Source organism: Gouania willdenowi, chromosome 8 (assembly GCF_900634775.1).
Source record: "Gouania willdenowi chromosome 8, fGouWil2.1, whole genome shotgun sequence".
Taxonomy (NCBI): Eukaryota; Metazoa; Chordata; class Actinopteri; order Blenniiformes; family Gobiesocidae; genus Gouania; species Gouania willdenowi.
This window is the reverse complement of record NC_041051.1, coordinates 24,380,742-24,398,025: the sequence shown is the minus strand read 5'-3', so window position 1 is coordinate 24,398,025 and position 17,284 is coordinate 24,380,742. Positions and strand designations below refer to the sequence as shown.

The 17,284-nt window shown below is 36.9% G+C and overlaps 1 protein-coding gene across 2 annotated transcripts; it reads right to left on the bottom strand.

Annotated features, from left to right (window-relative positions):
• Positions 1 to 1,172: 1,172 nt before the first annotated feature.
• On the bottom strand, positions 1,173 to 16,101 carry LOC114468387 (plexin domain-containing protein 1-like). 2 transcript variants are annotated; one of them, XM_028455251.1, is made up of 14 exons: positions 15,981 to 16,101; positions 7,397 to 7,563; positions 6,994 to 7,137; positions 5,870 to 5,939; positions 5,669 to 5,791; positions 5,469 to 5,587; positions 4,362 to 4,461; positions 4,176 to 4,271; positions 4,008 to 4,089; positions 3,871 to 3,931; positions 2,839 to 2,941; positions 2,718 to 2,753; positions 1,832 to 1,992; positions 1,173 to 1,735 (listed from the first exon to the last, which is right to left on the bottom strand). In XM_028455251.1, exons 1-14 carry the CDS (start codon positions 16,036 to 16,038, stop codon positions 1,625 to 1,627), a joined length of 1,431 nt encoding a protein of 476 aa, XP_028311052.1. In that variant the 5' UTR covers positions 16,039 to 16,101; the 3' UTR covers positions 1,173 to 1,624. The 2 variants fall into 2 exon arrangements, with proteins under 2 accessions (XP_028311052.1, XP_028311051.1); XM_028455250.1 differs by lacking the exon at positions 15,981 to 16,101 and adding an exon at positions 9,189 to 9,584.
• Between the last annotated feature and the right edge of the window lie 1,183 nt (positions 16,102 to 17,284).

The window sequence follows — 17,284 nt, the reverse complement described above, 5'->3', positions numbered from 1 at the left end:
CAATTTTTTTTTTTTTGTCATTAAATTAATATTTGGTCATTTTATAAAATAATTGACAACATCTATGGGCCATTCTCTTGATTTCTGTCATGAATTAAATTATGGATAACCACAAAGTAATTTAATCGAACCCGTGTACGCGCCTGCTCCTTATCACAAATCTCAAATGCAGTAATATTAAATGTTATAGGTTTTATTATTATTATTATTATTATTAACGGTACCAATCCAGCTGCAGCAAATTTGAAATTTCACATCTTACATGTCTGCCACGTTCACATACCCTGTCATAATTTTGTTTAGAGTGACATCTGCTGACCAAAGTGCTACAATGATTGAATGTAACCCTCCAGTTCTATTTTCATTATATTTAATTATTTTATTTAAAAGAAAACATATCGATGCACAGACGGGGACTGTCAAAAATCGAGCCTGAGTAGGAAAAATGAGTATTGGCACAAGAGAATGAAAAAAAAAAGTCTATGTGTGTGTTTTTGTTTGTTATTTTATGTATTTTTCTAGAGATTTTGTGTATTTTTATTGTTGCCCTTTCGTTTCAGTTCAGTTTGTGTATTGTTTTGTCATTTTGTGTTTGTTATTGGAGTAATTTTGTGAATTTTTGTTGTCATCATATTTTTCTGATGTCCTTTTGTGTATTTTGTGCATTTTTGGAGTCACGTTTGTGGACTTTTGTTGTCCTTTTGGGTGAATTTGTAGTCATTTTGTGTGTTTACTTTGAGGGCCACACAGAATTATATCAAAGGTGCCATGTTTGATCAAATGTCTACAATCTTATTGTTCAGCCTCATTTTTGAAAGATCGGACACACTTCTTACTGGATTTCTCCTGTTATAAATATGTTGTGTTTTCCTCGATATCAGATATGTTACAACAAAATTTGCAACCAAAACATATGAGCGTAGCCCAGAAAAATAAAAAATAAAATATTAAGTTAAAATGAAATGAACCAAATCGGAGGCACAACAAAATTACTTTGTGGATGAAAATTTTGTCTGACTTCTCTTTTTCAAAGATGTCAAAAACAGCTTATTTGTGTGTGTGTGTGTGTGTGTGTGTGTGTGTGTGTGTGTGTGTGTGTGTGTGTGTGTGTGTGTGTGTACATGACCAATAAACTCCAGAACCACATGACCCTTAACATAAAAAGCATTTTAAAAAGTATATCAACATTTTATTGCAGGTAAAAACATTTTTGTGTAATCAGAGGAAGTCCACAACCATCGTAAGAGATACAACAATAAGAAATTATTTACATTTTCATTACATTCAACAATACAAACATATGGGAATATTGTTTTATTCTACTGTTAGCAGACATGGGGGAAACTCCACTGGACTGACTGGTGTGTGTTCATATAACTAACGATGAAATCCAGCCTGCAATGTTTGAGTAAATCCATGTGGTATTCTTCCTAAGATTCTAAAAGCCATTTTTAAACCTACTTCTATCCTTCATTTCAGCATGGACTGGTAATAGCACCTCATATTATCCTGCATTTTTGCAATGTGTAGTCTGGGATCAGATCTGGCACCCATGGAGCACAGTCTGCTTAAAGCCATTAGTAGCAAAACCTGGAAAAACAGATGAATGTTTGGATTGAACATCTCAACACAACGCAGCCTCGATGCCGTCTTTCTCATGACCTTCCCCTTCCACCTCTCTGTAACCAGGTTGTTGTTTTTGAAACTTCAGAGATGGCCAGTAGTTGTTACGTCTCTGAAAAATGACAAAGGCTTGAGTTGCATGTAAAAAGAATTACATGCCTTTGAATGTCCCCAATGTCTGTGAACGTGTTGAATGTTTTGATCTCACCTGTATGATGTAGAGCGCTGACGCAGCAGTATTAGGATGACAGTTAATGTAAAGAGCTACAATTATCAGTGCCAAGAGTAATACCAGAGCAGCTGCTACGCCAGCTATGACTCCAGTGTTCACAGCACCGTCGTCAGTACTCGAGGTGTCAGCTTTTACATCTGCAGCCAAACAAATACATTAAGGTTTGAAAGCTCTACCAGGAGAATCTACCAGGACAGGGGTCACCAACCTTTCTGAAACTGTGAGCTACTTTAAAGGTCCTGAATAGTCTGAAGGGCTACCAGTTTCAAAAGCACTTTTTAAAATACTAAATCTTTACGCTTTTACTTTAATTAGAGGGTAAGATAACAAGAAAAGCTAACAGTAACTTAAAAAAGTAGGAAATGTTTAAGTTTCAGCATGCAACACTTCTAATTTATGCAGCTTCATTTTCATTACATTTCATAGAAAATTATCATCTTCCAATTTTACTAGCTAAAACAAACAACTTTTAACTAATTAAATAACATGTAACATTTGTAAAATGTAACAATTATGTCATATTTTACATTAAATATAGCATACCACAACCCATACACCAAATCTGCAACACTTAAAAACATTTAAATGTTTGGTGAAAATGAAAAATGTAAGATGGTAATTTAACACTAAAACTCACTTGCAGCAGTATTTAACTCTATTAAGTACTAACTAAATCTGCCATATCATGTATTTATGTTTGTGAGTTTGAATCCTGGAAAGTAAATCAGATTTTAGATGGAGCTCATTGGTAACTAGGGCTCCAGAGGGCCCCTCACATAGTTCATGCAGGCTACCTGGTGCCTTCGGGCACCGTGTTGGTGACCCCTGTACCAGGAGAATCTACCAGGAGAATCAGACTCACCACTGCCAGTTTTAAGTATATGATGCTTGGTGTCATCTGGAAAAAAACATTAAACATTAAAAAAAGATGTTTCATATTGCATTCATCTTTTAATTAACAATACTAACAATAAATGTCTCACCATGACTTTTACATCCTTTTTGAAGAGGAGAAGTCGTAGTTTCAGTCTGTGGTGTACCCTCTGTGGTGTCCCCTCTGTAGTCCTCACAGGTCGCATCTTTACTCTGTACAAAAACACCATGTCAATCCTGAGCTTATATACATATATATAAATATATATATATGTATATATAAACAGATAAATAAAGGATGTTTTCAGGCAGCAGTTACTAATGACTCACTTGAAGAAAGGGTAGGGTTTCAATAAAGGCGTGGAGACCTGGGACCTTTCTATGTTTATTTATTGTGCATGTTTGGCTTATGATTGGTTGGTTGGTGCAGTATATTGTGGCTTCAGGTGAATGGAACCTGAATTGTGCATAAGAGTGAATAAGCTTGTGAATGTGAGATCTGTCTCCATATTGGCATCTTGTCCAGGGTGTAACCGCTCTGAGGTAGAACCCTGTGACATGAGAGGAACGGGGGCACAAATCCGGCCCTAGAGCATCCAGATCAACCAGCAGGAGAAAGTACAAATGACATAGAAAACATGCAAATTACCAAATAATTTAGTTGATAATATCTCAGTCCCTCCAAATACACAAGTTCAATGAAACTCCACAATTTTCTCCAGGACTTAGTTTTTTCATGCTTATAATGGCAGCCATTTTTAGTCTGAAATTGTTGAAAGAACTCTCCGTTTTTCCAAAATCCTACATTTTTCCTCAAATCGTTCCACAAAATTTCCCCAAATCTTATTTTAAAATTGTCACAAAATGTAGGAAATTTGTAAAAAAAAAAATATGCATCAAGATGCATGAATTCGTAATCGAATCGAATTATGATGTTCCAAAAGATTCCCACTACTACTAGTGTCTAATTTCTTTGTTCATTTTGAGTATTTTACTCTTATTTTTGTGTATATTTGTTGTCTTGTGTGTGTTTTAAGATTGCTTTTGTGCATTTATTTTAGGGACTGCACAAAAATTTAACAGAGGACCGCATGTAGCCCCTGGGTCGCCAGTTGCCCATGTCTGGTCCAGTCTGGTCTCACCTCTTCAGAGCAGGCGTAATCGATCCATTCTTGTCTGTGTCTGTCCATGCCATCTGAACACCTAAAGCCATACATCTGAGAGTTCATCATCAATTTTCTTATCAACTTGTATGACGGCGACTGAACGTCATACTCACCTCTGGAGTACGTTGCACCAGCTACAGCCAGAGGTTTGGTTGGAGGAAAGGCAGAGATCACAGTTGTTGTGTTGAAGACACACTGAGCAGAGAAACACAAGCACCATCTGATGTCTGTGTGTATCTGGTTAGCATGGATCTGCTGAGCTGCTTTGGACAGTCACTCACTTGGCAGTGGAGTAAACTCAACAGCAGAATAGTTGGTGATCTTTGTGTTGTCGATCTCAACTCGATGGTACTCGTAGATAGTTTTTTGCTGGGCATCTAAAAATCAAGAATAATTCCAATATCAGCCTAAATGCATCTAATCACCTTTTAATTTTGTGTACCCATAACAAGGTCGGTACTTCAGACCTGATGATGGTAAAGATGAGGACGTAACCATGAAAGCATCAGACAAACCAGCCTTCACTGAAAGTTCAGACGTGCCGATGACCTCTAAAGAATGAGGGATCTGAAAAACAAGTGTTTACAAACACAATAAATACGGGAAGCCATTTGAGCATGAATATGATATCAGTGATATCGATCACAGATAAGTTCTACTACTATTGGTATTCGAATGGAGTAGCCTACATGTTCTTAATATAGATTAATTAGTGTGCACTTTACTAGTGAAATAAAAAAGTGTCACTCAAACTACGAGTGAAACAAAACGTGTTACTAGTACTACTAGTCAGCCCTATATGTTAATAAGAAGGCGGGGTAAGAAAATTCAGGCTTGCCATTGGCTTTAGAAAAAACAATTGATTTGGTTCTCATCCCTCCTACTTCATTTGCTTTAGGGCTACCAGTACTACTAGCAGATTAAAACAGTCTACTGGTACTACTGGTGAGATTTTGAGTGTACAAGTAGTACTAGTAGACAAAATGTTCAATAGTCAAGGTGTTTGAAGCACTAGGGTGCGAATAGAGCAGACCTTACTAGTAAATCAAAATCTTCTTCTAGAACACAAGTTTGTGTCACTAGTAACATATTTTTAGGTCCACTACAACTACTACTAGTAACACACAATTATCTACTAGTAAAGGATTTTGTTTTACTAGTAAGGTCTACTCTATTGTGCCAAAACCCTTTAGTAAAGCAAGTAATTATTTTATTAGTACTACACTCCAATTCTCACTAGTAGTACCAGTAAACCTAATGCACATGCAGTAAGAGGAATTATAACTAATTCCAGCTCCCTGATTGGTTGTAATATTTCTGAATTTGCTCTCCCTGCCCCATCAGTAACATATAATGCTAACTAGTACGCTCTTTGCTTCACAAGAAAACTGTACGCACTAGTAAACCAAGTTGAGTACATGTACTCCAAATGTGAGCACCAGTAGAGCTTTACTATAGTCGATATTACTGATATCACATGTTTGCTTCCATACGTACAGTCTTTTATCAAAAGAGACCTTATAGTGATTTTTTAAACCATCCAGATTAGAGTATAGAGTGGAGGAGAATCTCACATCTCGGTAGCTGAACGTGATGATCCCTGTTTTGTGGAGAGCAGTCTGAAATGTAAAGGCTCCAATGTCCTCTCTGCCAGAGAGTCTGACCCGCCCCCACTGGACCACAAACACCTCACCTGAGGATTGAGAAGGTCTGTAAGTAAGAACCTCAGGCAGTCACAAAGAAACACGTGTTCAGATGCCTCTGACTGTCGCACCATTGTCCAGGTACTGCACAGTTGACTCTTTGGAGGAGCTGGGGTCAAAGTTAGCCATCATCGGGGCGATGTACTGTGTGGACGTCAACATACGGTGAGTAACGTCCCCTGTGAAGATAAAACCTAGAAACCACCAGGTGGAACTCTATTATTTTGGCAACATGGGCTCGAGAAATAGTTGTATTTATATTGAGAATGTACCTCCAGTTGCTATGGTAATCTGCCGCAGGTAGTGACCATAAAAAGGAAAGTCGAAGGACAGAGCCACCTTCTGTGAATACAGGAGATACAAACTCAAAGGACATCAATGCATCTGCATTTTAAAGTAGTAGAATGGGATATTTGCATGACATTTCCATCTAAATAAAGATATTAATAAGGTTACAAGTTTAGAGCATCATCTAAGTTAATGCCAGGTTTTTAATGATTATTATTTTATCAATGTGTCCATTCTTCCAAACTACATACTGATTTACTGATTTATCCAGTTGAATAACATCAAAGCTATTTCCAGTCTAACACTTCGACATCATAACAACTCAATAGTAATTTTATGAATTCTGAATTAAAGACGCTTTAATCTTAGGCTATAAAACTGTACCCTGGGATTGAACTGGATACATCTTGAGCTGCAATATCTAAGAGTGAATTAATCAATCACAGAACATATTTGGATCATGGCAACAGGAAAAAACTCTTTAAAGTTACTGTTGCATTGTATTACCATACACAAACTGGACTTAGTATTATTTATGAGCAAGTCATTTTCAAAGCCCAAATGTGTTTAATTTAGATCAAAGATGGATAACTTTAGTCACAATGTGGCCACAAAAACTGATTCTCTCATCTGAAGATATGTCAGCAGATAGAACAATGACCATTCTGAGCATTAATACAGGAAAAAGGATTTGGTGGTTTTTTGTTGTTATTTTGGCATTTCTTTGTTGTTGTTTTGTCATTCTTTTGTATTTTGTGTAGTTTTTTTGTTATTTTGTCTGCATATTTTTCACTCATATGTGCTCTAGTTGTTTTCTGTTTGTTTGGAGTCATTTTGCATATTTTTGCCTTTGTTTTATATATTTATGTTATTTTTGTGTATATTTGTAATTGTCTTATGTGTTTATGTTGTCCTTTTGCATATTTTTGTTCTATAATTTTGGGTGTTTTTTTTAAGGTTTAAGGTTACTTTGGGGGCCACACAAAATTAGAATGAGGGCCGCCAGTTTACCACATGTGGTCCATATCTACTTTAGAAGACCATTTGAATTGTGATTTCCATAAACTAATTATGTAGAGCATTATAAAACATTTCCTTTCTTTCTTACCACAGCCTGTTTGTATGAATTGGACAAAATTCCATGGACTCTGACTTGGCCGTGCCTGGCATCATTCATGTCCACCCACAGGTCCTGCGTGCGCTGGTCTCCTGGACCAAAACTCTGCCATGTGTAGTACTTGCCAGAATCCTCCTTACAAACAGAAAAAAACACCCAAAATGAAAGGCTGCAGAAGGGAATGACGCACATTCAGTGTGTGTCAAATCGTTTACATGGAGAATGGTTAAATAATATGCTAGTAAATTGCCATCTTCTTCAAGTGTGTGATAAAGTGTAAACAGATCGTAACAAAGGTGGAAAGGGTCATAACAAAGGATGGCTTAAATGTGAAGATCAAAATAAACAGCTTCTATAAATGATGCCGTTGGTAACAGTGTAGGGCATCACTCACCACAACACGTGTCATGTTGTCTGGCAGCGTGCTGATGGTCAGACTTCCACCCAGGGAGGGCCTGCTGACACGCACAGGACCTGAAAACGACCTCTTGGCTTGGTGAGCATGACTGTCACTTCCAATGGACTTGTGTTGTTGCTGCTGCGAGGTTAAACCGTACCAATCTGTCCAAAAGAGAGCAGATCATACCTGCTTACAGTCTGCCTCATGTCATAACATGAGCTGTGACAACGCATGTGTTGTTTTAGATTCACTGCTTTCAGCTCCTTTGTTTGAAGCATTTCAAGGGTGGAAAACACGACATTTGGGTAACATTTCAGCTGCATGTTTTGTTCGGATTCTTGACAATAATGTTTACTGCTGTGGCTTCGTGCCTGGTCAGTGAGCCTAGCCAGAATTTAGAGTCTAGGTGGAAATCATCCACCGTTTTGTTGTCAGATGAAGCCTGGGATGAATGAAAGCAAAAACAATACAAGCAATGTTTGCTGATGTTCGAAGAGAACTGTCAAACCTCATAAACAAAGTAGACCGTACTCTGTAAGCAAACTCAGGCGGGTAGGCTTTGTTTTTAAGCTTTAATTGATGGCATGACTCACTTTAGAGCCACTAATCCCTGTTTGATGGCAGGTGTTTATCTCTGTAACACAGTGTTTTATGAAGTTTGGGAATGCACGTTTTCCATCATGTGTAAAGTCATAAGATGTTTTGGATATCCCTGTCCTTAAACAACCTTAAACCCCTTAGCTGAAAAAACCACTGCCCTGGAGTCATTTCTGCTGAGAGAATCCAAAAATATTACTCTCTCTAAGCTTTAAAGCTCTCTATTTTTAAGCAGTTGAGTTGACTTGATTGTTTCCTCTAATGAACAATAAATAAGAAATTAAATGGTGTTTATTTAAATGCATTTTCACATAACCAGTAATCCATTAATTTGACAAAAACATATTATTGCTTCATCTACAGCTTATAGATAAAGTTGGTGTTCAAGTCTTCAAGACACATTGTTTGACATTTTTGGCGGTCAAAACAAAAACAAAATCTATTATTTATCAAAAACACAAAGATATTTTTTTGTTTTTGATCCTGTTTTTAGTGTTGGTGGTTTTGCATTCAATTTAAAAAAAACACACACAAAAATGTAGTGTATTTGTATTTTTACTAGTATATTTTAGTATTTTTGAATTGTTTTATTTTTTGGTAACCAAGAGCAACCAGAACAAAATTTAATGTATTGTTTGGTTTAGAAATTGATCAATGTACTTTGTGCTAAAATGTGTTTGGGTACAATTTTTCGTTTTGAGTACGTGGTACAAAACAAGTTGATTTAGGTTCATTTAAATTAAGACCAAAAAAAGTAACAATTTTTTTTTTTTTTTTTTTGCACAAGGTATTTTTGTCACTTTTAACACTTGTATTCCACTTTCCAAAGAGAAAAAAATATCACAACTTTTACAAACACTGTTTCAAATCTAGTCAAAAGCAACAAAACAATTTTTACATACGTTTTATTTTTCTTACATTTTTTTTTTCACCGGACTTCCGTGACGCTAAAATGACGTCACGGATCCTATATAAACCCGCTGCACCACCGGCTTTTCGCAGAGTGTTTGTTCTAACCCTATCTGAGGGCGGCCATCTGTACTTATCGTTTACTGTTTTTTGGTCCCGGCTTTCAGTAAACTACAGGAGGCCAATGGAAGTAGCGTCGGATATGTGCATTAACCTTAAAAAAGCCGAGACATTCACTCTGCCATGCTCAGTGTCCTTCTAGGAACACCGTGAATCTCACCGCCGTGGTCAGCTCGGCTGCCGCGAAGAGTTAGGTCTCTGCTGCTCCGGTGTTTCCATGGGAGGACTGGACTATGCGTTACTGAGCACATTAAACATGAGCTGGGCGATTCGGTCAGACCTGCAGTGGTCTGACTCGAAAACCCGGCTCAAACATTTCAACACCGACGTTGCTATGTTGTCTGTAACTTCTTGTAGCTTTAGCAGAAACCTGTTAGCTTACTTTTGTCGCCACAAGTAGCCTCTGTGTTTAGAAAACTATTAAATCAAATTATGCGCTAAGCAGATCAATTTTAAACAATAAGTGGTAATGAAACCAATATAGCTCATGACACATGCTGGATTTTTTAAAAACTTAATTTAGCGTCCACTCCACAGGCAAGAATACTAAGCTAGCATGCCGTGTTGAGGTGGCCTTTTCGCGCCTGTATGAAAAGTTTCATTTATTTTTTGTTTAATTCGTCTGCAACTATACCGTGCACTAAATCTGTTCAAAAAAATGTAAACTTGGTTTGTTACTTTAATTTCAATAGCTTTCATTGCCTTGATTTGTCTTTTTTACTTTTCTAATCTGCATGCCCATTTTGAACCAACATTACCATGTCACGTTTATTTGTAATTGTTACTTGACCCTTTCAAAATAAAGTTGTTGAATTAAGCCTAGTCCTATTTGTTTTGTTTTTTTTATGATCGAAAGAACTTGCATTATCCACAGTTGTGTAGGTAAAAAGCCTTAAATAAACCATACAACTACAGAAAGCAGAAAAGTACTGGAAACAAAACAAACTCATTCCAAAACCACAAATCATTGCTTCCACATCATACTCTAAGCTGCCTGAAGCACAGGTGTCTATGATCAGATATTCAGATCATCAATTTAAACTGATACAAAAGTTGTTTGATGCCTGCCTGAAAACACTAAATACTTAACATCTTTCAATAATTCAGAGATTAGACTGGCACAAAAGCCTGCTGTGGAAATTCTAACATTTAAATCACTGTCCTCCATTGTTACACAGTCTCTTAAGTGTTCTGCAAAGATTGGCAACTTTTATTACAGTGGTGCCACATAAACATGATGGTATTTGATCTGAGGGTCACATTATGAACATGTCAGCATAGAATAATGACCAATCTGAGCATTAACACAGGAAACAAAGGGTTTTGTGTGTTTTTGTTGCCATTTTGCAAATTCAATAACTTTTTGGCCCTATGCTACGGATATAGACAATTATATCCTGGATTAATCTCCATTAGCGGGCTTTAACTAACCAAACATTTCCCTTAAAAGAGGAGCTGTTTTACGACGGTCGATAACAACATGCTATTTACAATGGAGGAACAGCTTATCTTAAACAGATATAATGAATTTAAATCGATGATGACAGCGAAGAGCAACACTGTTAGTGTAGCGCACCAGGAGGCGGAGCTTTTATACTCAAATCTATTCCACTTCATAACCTGGTTCGGTGTCACCTAAGTTGAAAATTATTAATAATTAAAATCCATAATTCAGATAAAAAAACAACACTGTTGTTACAGAAAATGCAGGAATGAAAGAACCAAGGAGGGATATCCCATTCAATGAATTAATATCATAAATAATGTCACGCTTTTACGCATTCACAGAGTCGGCTGATGAAGCCTGAGTTTCGATCTGTATGCGCGGACGGGTGAAGTCATATATTAATTAATTCTTATGATTTCACCCGTCCACGCATACGGATCGACAGAGGCAGATTATCCATTAGATATAAATATATATCTTTCCGAAAGGATGTCATTGGTAAATTAAAGGATTACATCAATGTCGAAATATTCTCTCTCCTGTCAGCTGTCAGATCAAATCCACACAGTGGCGTGTTCACACATCGCCTTTTATTGGACAGCTCGCTTTCTAAGAGATCTGATTGGTCAGCAGGCGAGACTTTAGCACTCGCTAAGATCCTAGCCAGAGCAAAACCTGGTGCCGACCAGGCTAGTCATTCAGCATAAGTTACCATGGTGATTTAGTTCCGTAAGTATATACTACGAAGCTGGCTAATTAGTTAACGGTGTAAATCAAAATGGTGGTTACGATGATGGCTAACCTGGTCGGGAGCAGGTTAAGTTCATGCCTCTTGTAGTAGTCTAGTAATTTTGATCATTGTAGTTGTCTTTTGTATAATTTAGTTGGCATGTTGTGTGCTTATCTGTACTTTTGTGTATTTATCTGTAATTTTGTATGTTTTTACAGAATCATTTTGTGTATTTTTGGAGTCACCTTGAGTGTCATTTATAAGTTTTTGTTGTGTACATTTTTGTTGTCATTTTGTATATTTTTCTGTCATTTTGTACATTTTTAATAGTTTGATTTTGTGTATTTTTTTTCCAAGTCATTTTGTGTGTTTTCTATGGGGGCAGTTGCCATGGCTGCTACTGAGTGACAATGTAAAAGTATTGTGAGTTTTTTGTCCTGGATTTACCTCCCCTTTATCTCATGTTCATCATATTGAGTTAAGAGCTGTGATTGTTGTGCAGGCCCACCCTTCTGTAGTATCTATGAGCTAAGAGCAGCAATAATGTGTGCACAGTTCATAAGCTCTGCTCTTCTGTAGATAAACATGTTCTGATTAATAAAAGCTGGGAGGAAATCACATGCTTAATCTGAAAGAAAGATTCACTCTGTCAACAGATCATAGATCGCTCCAGCAGGATTACTGTGGTTGCTGCACAAAAACAGTAAAAGACAAAATCTGTGAAGTATTTCATGCTCTCAAATCTTCAGACGTGCTTTTAATGGGACGTTACATCCTCACAGGAGGAGCAGAACAGAGGGATGCATGGATAATGTAACATGTACTTTAATTTCAGCTGAAAATGAAAGGAAACAGCATGACAAAAACACATCTGATCATTAAATCTTAAGAATATTAAGCTTTTTAATGAAATGACTGAAAAATAAATGTGATGACAGGTCATTTACAACACTGAATGTTCTGTTATCCTACAGCACACGTGTCAAATTTTTGGAGTAACCAATTCGCCCCGTAGGAGAAAGTAAAAATGACAGAGAAAACATGAATCATTGTGTAAATGAAACTCAACAATATTTTCAGGGGCTCACAGTTTTCCCTGTGCTTATATCGCATGATGGCAGTCATTTTTAATGTTTAACTGTTGAAATAAAATCAAAATTCTTACAAATTTTTAAATTTTTATCAAATTATTACATAACTTTTTTCTTAATTAAATAGAAATTGGTCACAAATTTAGGAATGTTAAATCAAAGATCCTGTTGGGACTGACATCTGTCAGTTATTACTTAGATATTGTTGGTTTTTTACCTATTTCGTATTTTATGTACGCGTACAAGTAAAAACCAGGGCATAATAATGTTGAAAACACTGGTTTTCCCGCATAAAATCCATTGCCCTCTTGAGATCAAACTGGTCTGTATTTGGCCCCTGAACTAAAATGAGTTTGAGACCCCTGTTTATTACAGAACGTCATCATTATCACTTTCCTTCTCACTGACCTTGATGATTTCGGCTCCCAAGTTTCTCCTCATATTTTTTGTGGCTTGTATTAATTATTACTGAATTATCTGTAAAAATAAAAAATAATAAAATGTATATATATATATATTAATTTTTTAACAACATAGATTATATCTTGAAAACCTCAAAGCGCTTTTTAAAACAAAGGTTAAATATCCATTAATTATTATTCATAAGCTTGACTGTCCGTCCCCACATTCGTGCATCAAAGATTTTTGTTGACCCTGTGCTAAAATAGACAAAAAGAAACAAAGAATCCCGAGGGCCACAGCTGAGGAATTGAACCAATAATTGGTAGCAAGGACCAACCTCTGTGCTCTTTAAAGAGCCAAAAAACCTCCACACTGAGCCTTTTTCTGCCCGTGGTCAGCCCAGGGTCGCCTGCCAGGTTACACCCTTCCTGAGCAGAGGCGGAAATGGCTTCATTACATCGCCAACATCAGCCACAGTAAACCTGTATAATTCATTTTATGGTGCGTGCCTCTCTCCAGTTTCATTTCACCACAACTGTTTCAGCCTGGGGAGGTATTGTGTTCTAACCTCACAAATCAGGTCGTTTTTCAAAGCAAAAGCGATTTTTTTAAATTATTTTTTTACTCTGTGTTGAGTAACTGAGTTATTGTCATAGAGAAAAGTATTCTTTGATTTTCCATAAATGTTAAATGAATCCAGTGGTGGACTTAAGTACTATATCTGTACTTTACACGAGTAATGTTTTTGAGGGACACTTCATACTTTCACTTCACAACATTAGAAAGACAAATATTTTACTTTTACTCCATTTTCTCTTGTTGTAATAGAATTTTTTTTCTGTTGACCCTCGTATGGCTTGACATCAGGCTCATCAGTGCAAGAAGAAACCAGATAGGGTCAAAGCCCCTCTAATAGTGGTGGTGTTTTTTGAACAATTGCAGTCGTGATATAACATACTGTAATTAACATTGCATTATTAGGTATTTCGTTTTTGTTAAATATACCTCATGGTGCTCAAATGTTACTACAAGCAATGGATATATAGATATATTTTATGATAATAATATAGTTGTTGAACAGCTCTTTACTCAGTCTGTGAATATAATTGTAATTTTGTTGATTTGATGCCATTTCTAAATGTTATGGTTGGCAATGAAACACAGCACAGTGTTATTCAGATGTATGACAATGAAAATACGTAACACATCAGAGTTTAATTACTTAAATCTGTATCAGAGTAGTTTTTGACAAGCAGCATCAATATTTTCACTCGTGATGAAGTCGAGTACTTTGTCCACCTCTGAAGGAATCCCCCAAATAGAACGAGAGCTGAAAAATGTCAACACTTATGAATTTCCACAACACGCTACTCTAAACTGTATAACTAAAAACTGAAAACAGGCCAATAATCACATTGGCATAAAAAGAAGCAAATGTCTTATTGTGAAGATAATTCTCTCTGTTTTTCTTTGCCTGACAGTAAACAAATGAGAAACTACAGAATTCAGGCCTGAACTGCTTCACATGCCCTCAAAGGATCCAAATTACTCAATAATCCCAAATTAGGTTACTCATTTGTTGGCACATATAGAATGACTTTCTTTCTCAAACACATCTATGATCTGCCTACTTTACGTCAAACAGGGCATAACTTCATCAAAGTGAGCAATTCATAATATCAGGGCCTCAGCGTCACAAAAACAATCCTGTTTTACATTGTTTTATAAACTCTTTTTGGATGGACACAGAGAGACCAACACTGAGGTCCTGACAGTCCTTTCCAGATCAGACATTACTCTCTGGTTCAAATGATGTCAACAGTTTTAGACCCTAGGGTTGTTTTCCCAACACTGAGTTGTAGTGACAAAGGAGAGGATGATGTATCTGAAAAAGGAAAGGAGTATGATGTTTGGTCAGAGATTACAGCTGACCTCTTCTGTTGCAAGCACATATCGAAGAAATTATTGCACTCGCCCGTGATTGAAGACATTCTTTGTAAATATTCAGCAAGTAGGAGTGGAGGGTGGTTTGTTTTTTTCTGCTCTTTTATTAAAAATGTCTTTCTAGCAGAGTAAGGGGAGTGTTATTGACTAATGTTCAGCCAAATTCTTCAGGTTAGGAGTCATTGGATGCATGATAATGGGACAGGGAGGATCATGTTACTGTGGCGGGGCAGAATCCAATGCACACAAATAAAAAGCCACAACAGTCCTCGGACATCCACCTTAGACCAGTGGTTCTCAAACTTTTTGGGCTCAAGTACCCCCTTTTTCTTCATTCTGAGTCCAAGTACCCCATTTATCCAACTACAACATTTTGCTTAGAAAACTAATTAAAAACAACTATAGAGCATAAGATAGAATGAACGACTGATAACACACTTTTTAAAGAGACTCATTGGTTCCCAACCTTTATGGGATCGTGGCCCCATTTTGATATAAAGAATTTCTGGTTACCCCAAATACATTTTTTTCCTTCTAGAATTTGTTTGTTTTTATCATGTTTGTGATCAATTATTTTTTTTTTTTTACTGTATTTTAGTTGAACTAGATTTATATTTCACAAAGTGAAAGTTGTTTAAGATTGTGTGTTGTTTAAGATTTTATGACCCCACCTTGGGTCCCAACCCCAAGATTGAAAAACACTGATTTAGTGGCTCCTGAATAGATTTATTTCTATAGTTTTTATAATTTCAGGTCAGACTGACACTTTATCAGTTAAATTTACACTCTTTCTCTCTCTCAAGTGCCCCCTGTAGTGCCATCACGTACCCCCATTTGAGAAACACTGCCTTAGATTACCATCTTTGAATGTATGTGTAAAAATAAAAATAAAAAGTCGACAACTTTTCACCCGCCTGTAGCAGCGAGACAAAAAGAAAAAAAAGAAAAACAAGTTGTTTTCTAATTATAAACTCGAGACAGGCTCGTTTGTGGCTTGTTGTTTAGACTCGGTGGAAGCTTGTGGATTAGAGGTTTTTTTTTTTATTGTGCTCTTCACTGTAAAGTGCGTCATTTACTTTAGTGAAGGCTCATTAGCTGCTTCAAAAAAAAAATAAAAATAAAATAAATAAGGTTGCAGCAAATAAACAACAACACTCAGAGCATTTGTAGCAACAATAACTTAAACAGTGATTGTTTAATCGACTTCAGAGTTAATGATTAAAAGGGCTGTGCTGCTGACTGTTGTAAATGATGCAGAAGCCCAAGCATCCTCAAGCAAGCACGCTGTGAGCACACAAAGCTAGCACTGGCGTCAGGTGAGAAGAGTAATAACCTTACCTTCAGCTGGCTGTGCCAAAGAGAGGCTGAGAAACAGCATCAGCAAACTAAAACTCATGTTCACACACAGGACTTCCACCTCCTCTGCTCCCAGTTCTTCTGCCACTTTTCTCCCCTCCAACACTCCCCTCTCCACACACACACATCACCCCTCCTCTTCCTCTGTTTCCATGGTGACGACAAAGACACAAAGAACAGCTGATGAGGTTTTGGACTTGAGCTGAACAAATCTGTCATCGGCTCTGTTTCACAAGAGACCACAGGATAATTTATTCTAATACTCACTGATATGTAACTTTTATGTTACTTAGCACAAGCCAGTGTCTTTTTTGTGTCCCAAAGCTCGGATAAATGCTGAGGTTTGTGTCAGAAAGGGCATCCGACGAAAAACCAAAACATGCGAATAACAAATGACTTACATACCCATGGGAATCATTAAACACGGGATGTGATGTTAAACTGTCCTTTGGGCCAACAGATGGTAGTCACATGACGTTTACCATTTGAGAGTGGCGTGGGAGCTGTGTCTTAGACATGGGAAGGATGTAATTTGAGACGCATCATCAGTCGTGTTCCTTTGAATCAGGTGGTGTTTTCAGTCTTTTTAACACTAAACATCCTCATCAAAGGTGGCCAGCTACAGGGTGGTCAAGCCTGAGCTTGCGTTCCATAACTGCTTCCCACTCTTTCCTATCTGCAGCTTTGGGCCACTTCACTCTTGGTCTGTGCCCTATGATCTCTTCTTCCTGAGTCCTTCCTTTAGCTGCTCTTTCCTCTCTTCGGATTACGAGTGGACCAGGACTAAAAGGATGAAACATCATCTAACTTGAAATTAAAATAAAATAAATAACTCAATTACCACAATTATTTAAATCTTCTCTGTATTCTGTTTGACCTGATCTGTACAATTGATCACGTGCAATGAATAGGATTAGCCTATCCATTGTCTCGACACAACTTTTTCATTTCTGAAATGATACCGATATTGCAGCCTTGCGCATCGGCCGATACCGATATTGATCCGATATCAGCATGAATCATACATACTTTTTTTGTCTTTAATAAAAATACAAAAAATACTTACTTTGTAGTGTGGAGTGTTAGAAAAGGCTTGATCAAGTAATATTACTCAAACAGAGAACAATAGTCAGCAACAGTAGGTATGAGAAAAACTGAAACCATTTATTATGAAACAATTGGTTACAGAGATGTAACGATTAATCGTAAGGCAGTTAAAAATCGATTCATAGGTATCGCGGTTGATATCAATTTTCTGAAAATTGAATCGCAGTACTTTTTTTTAA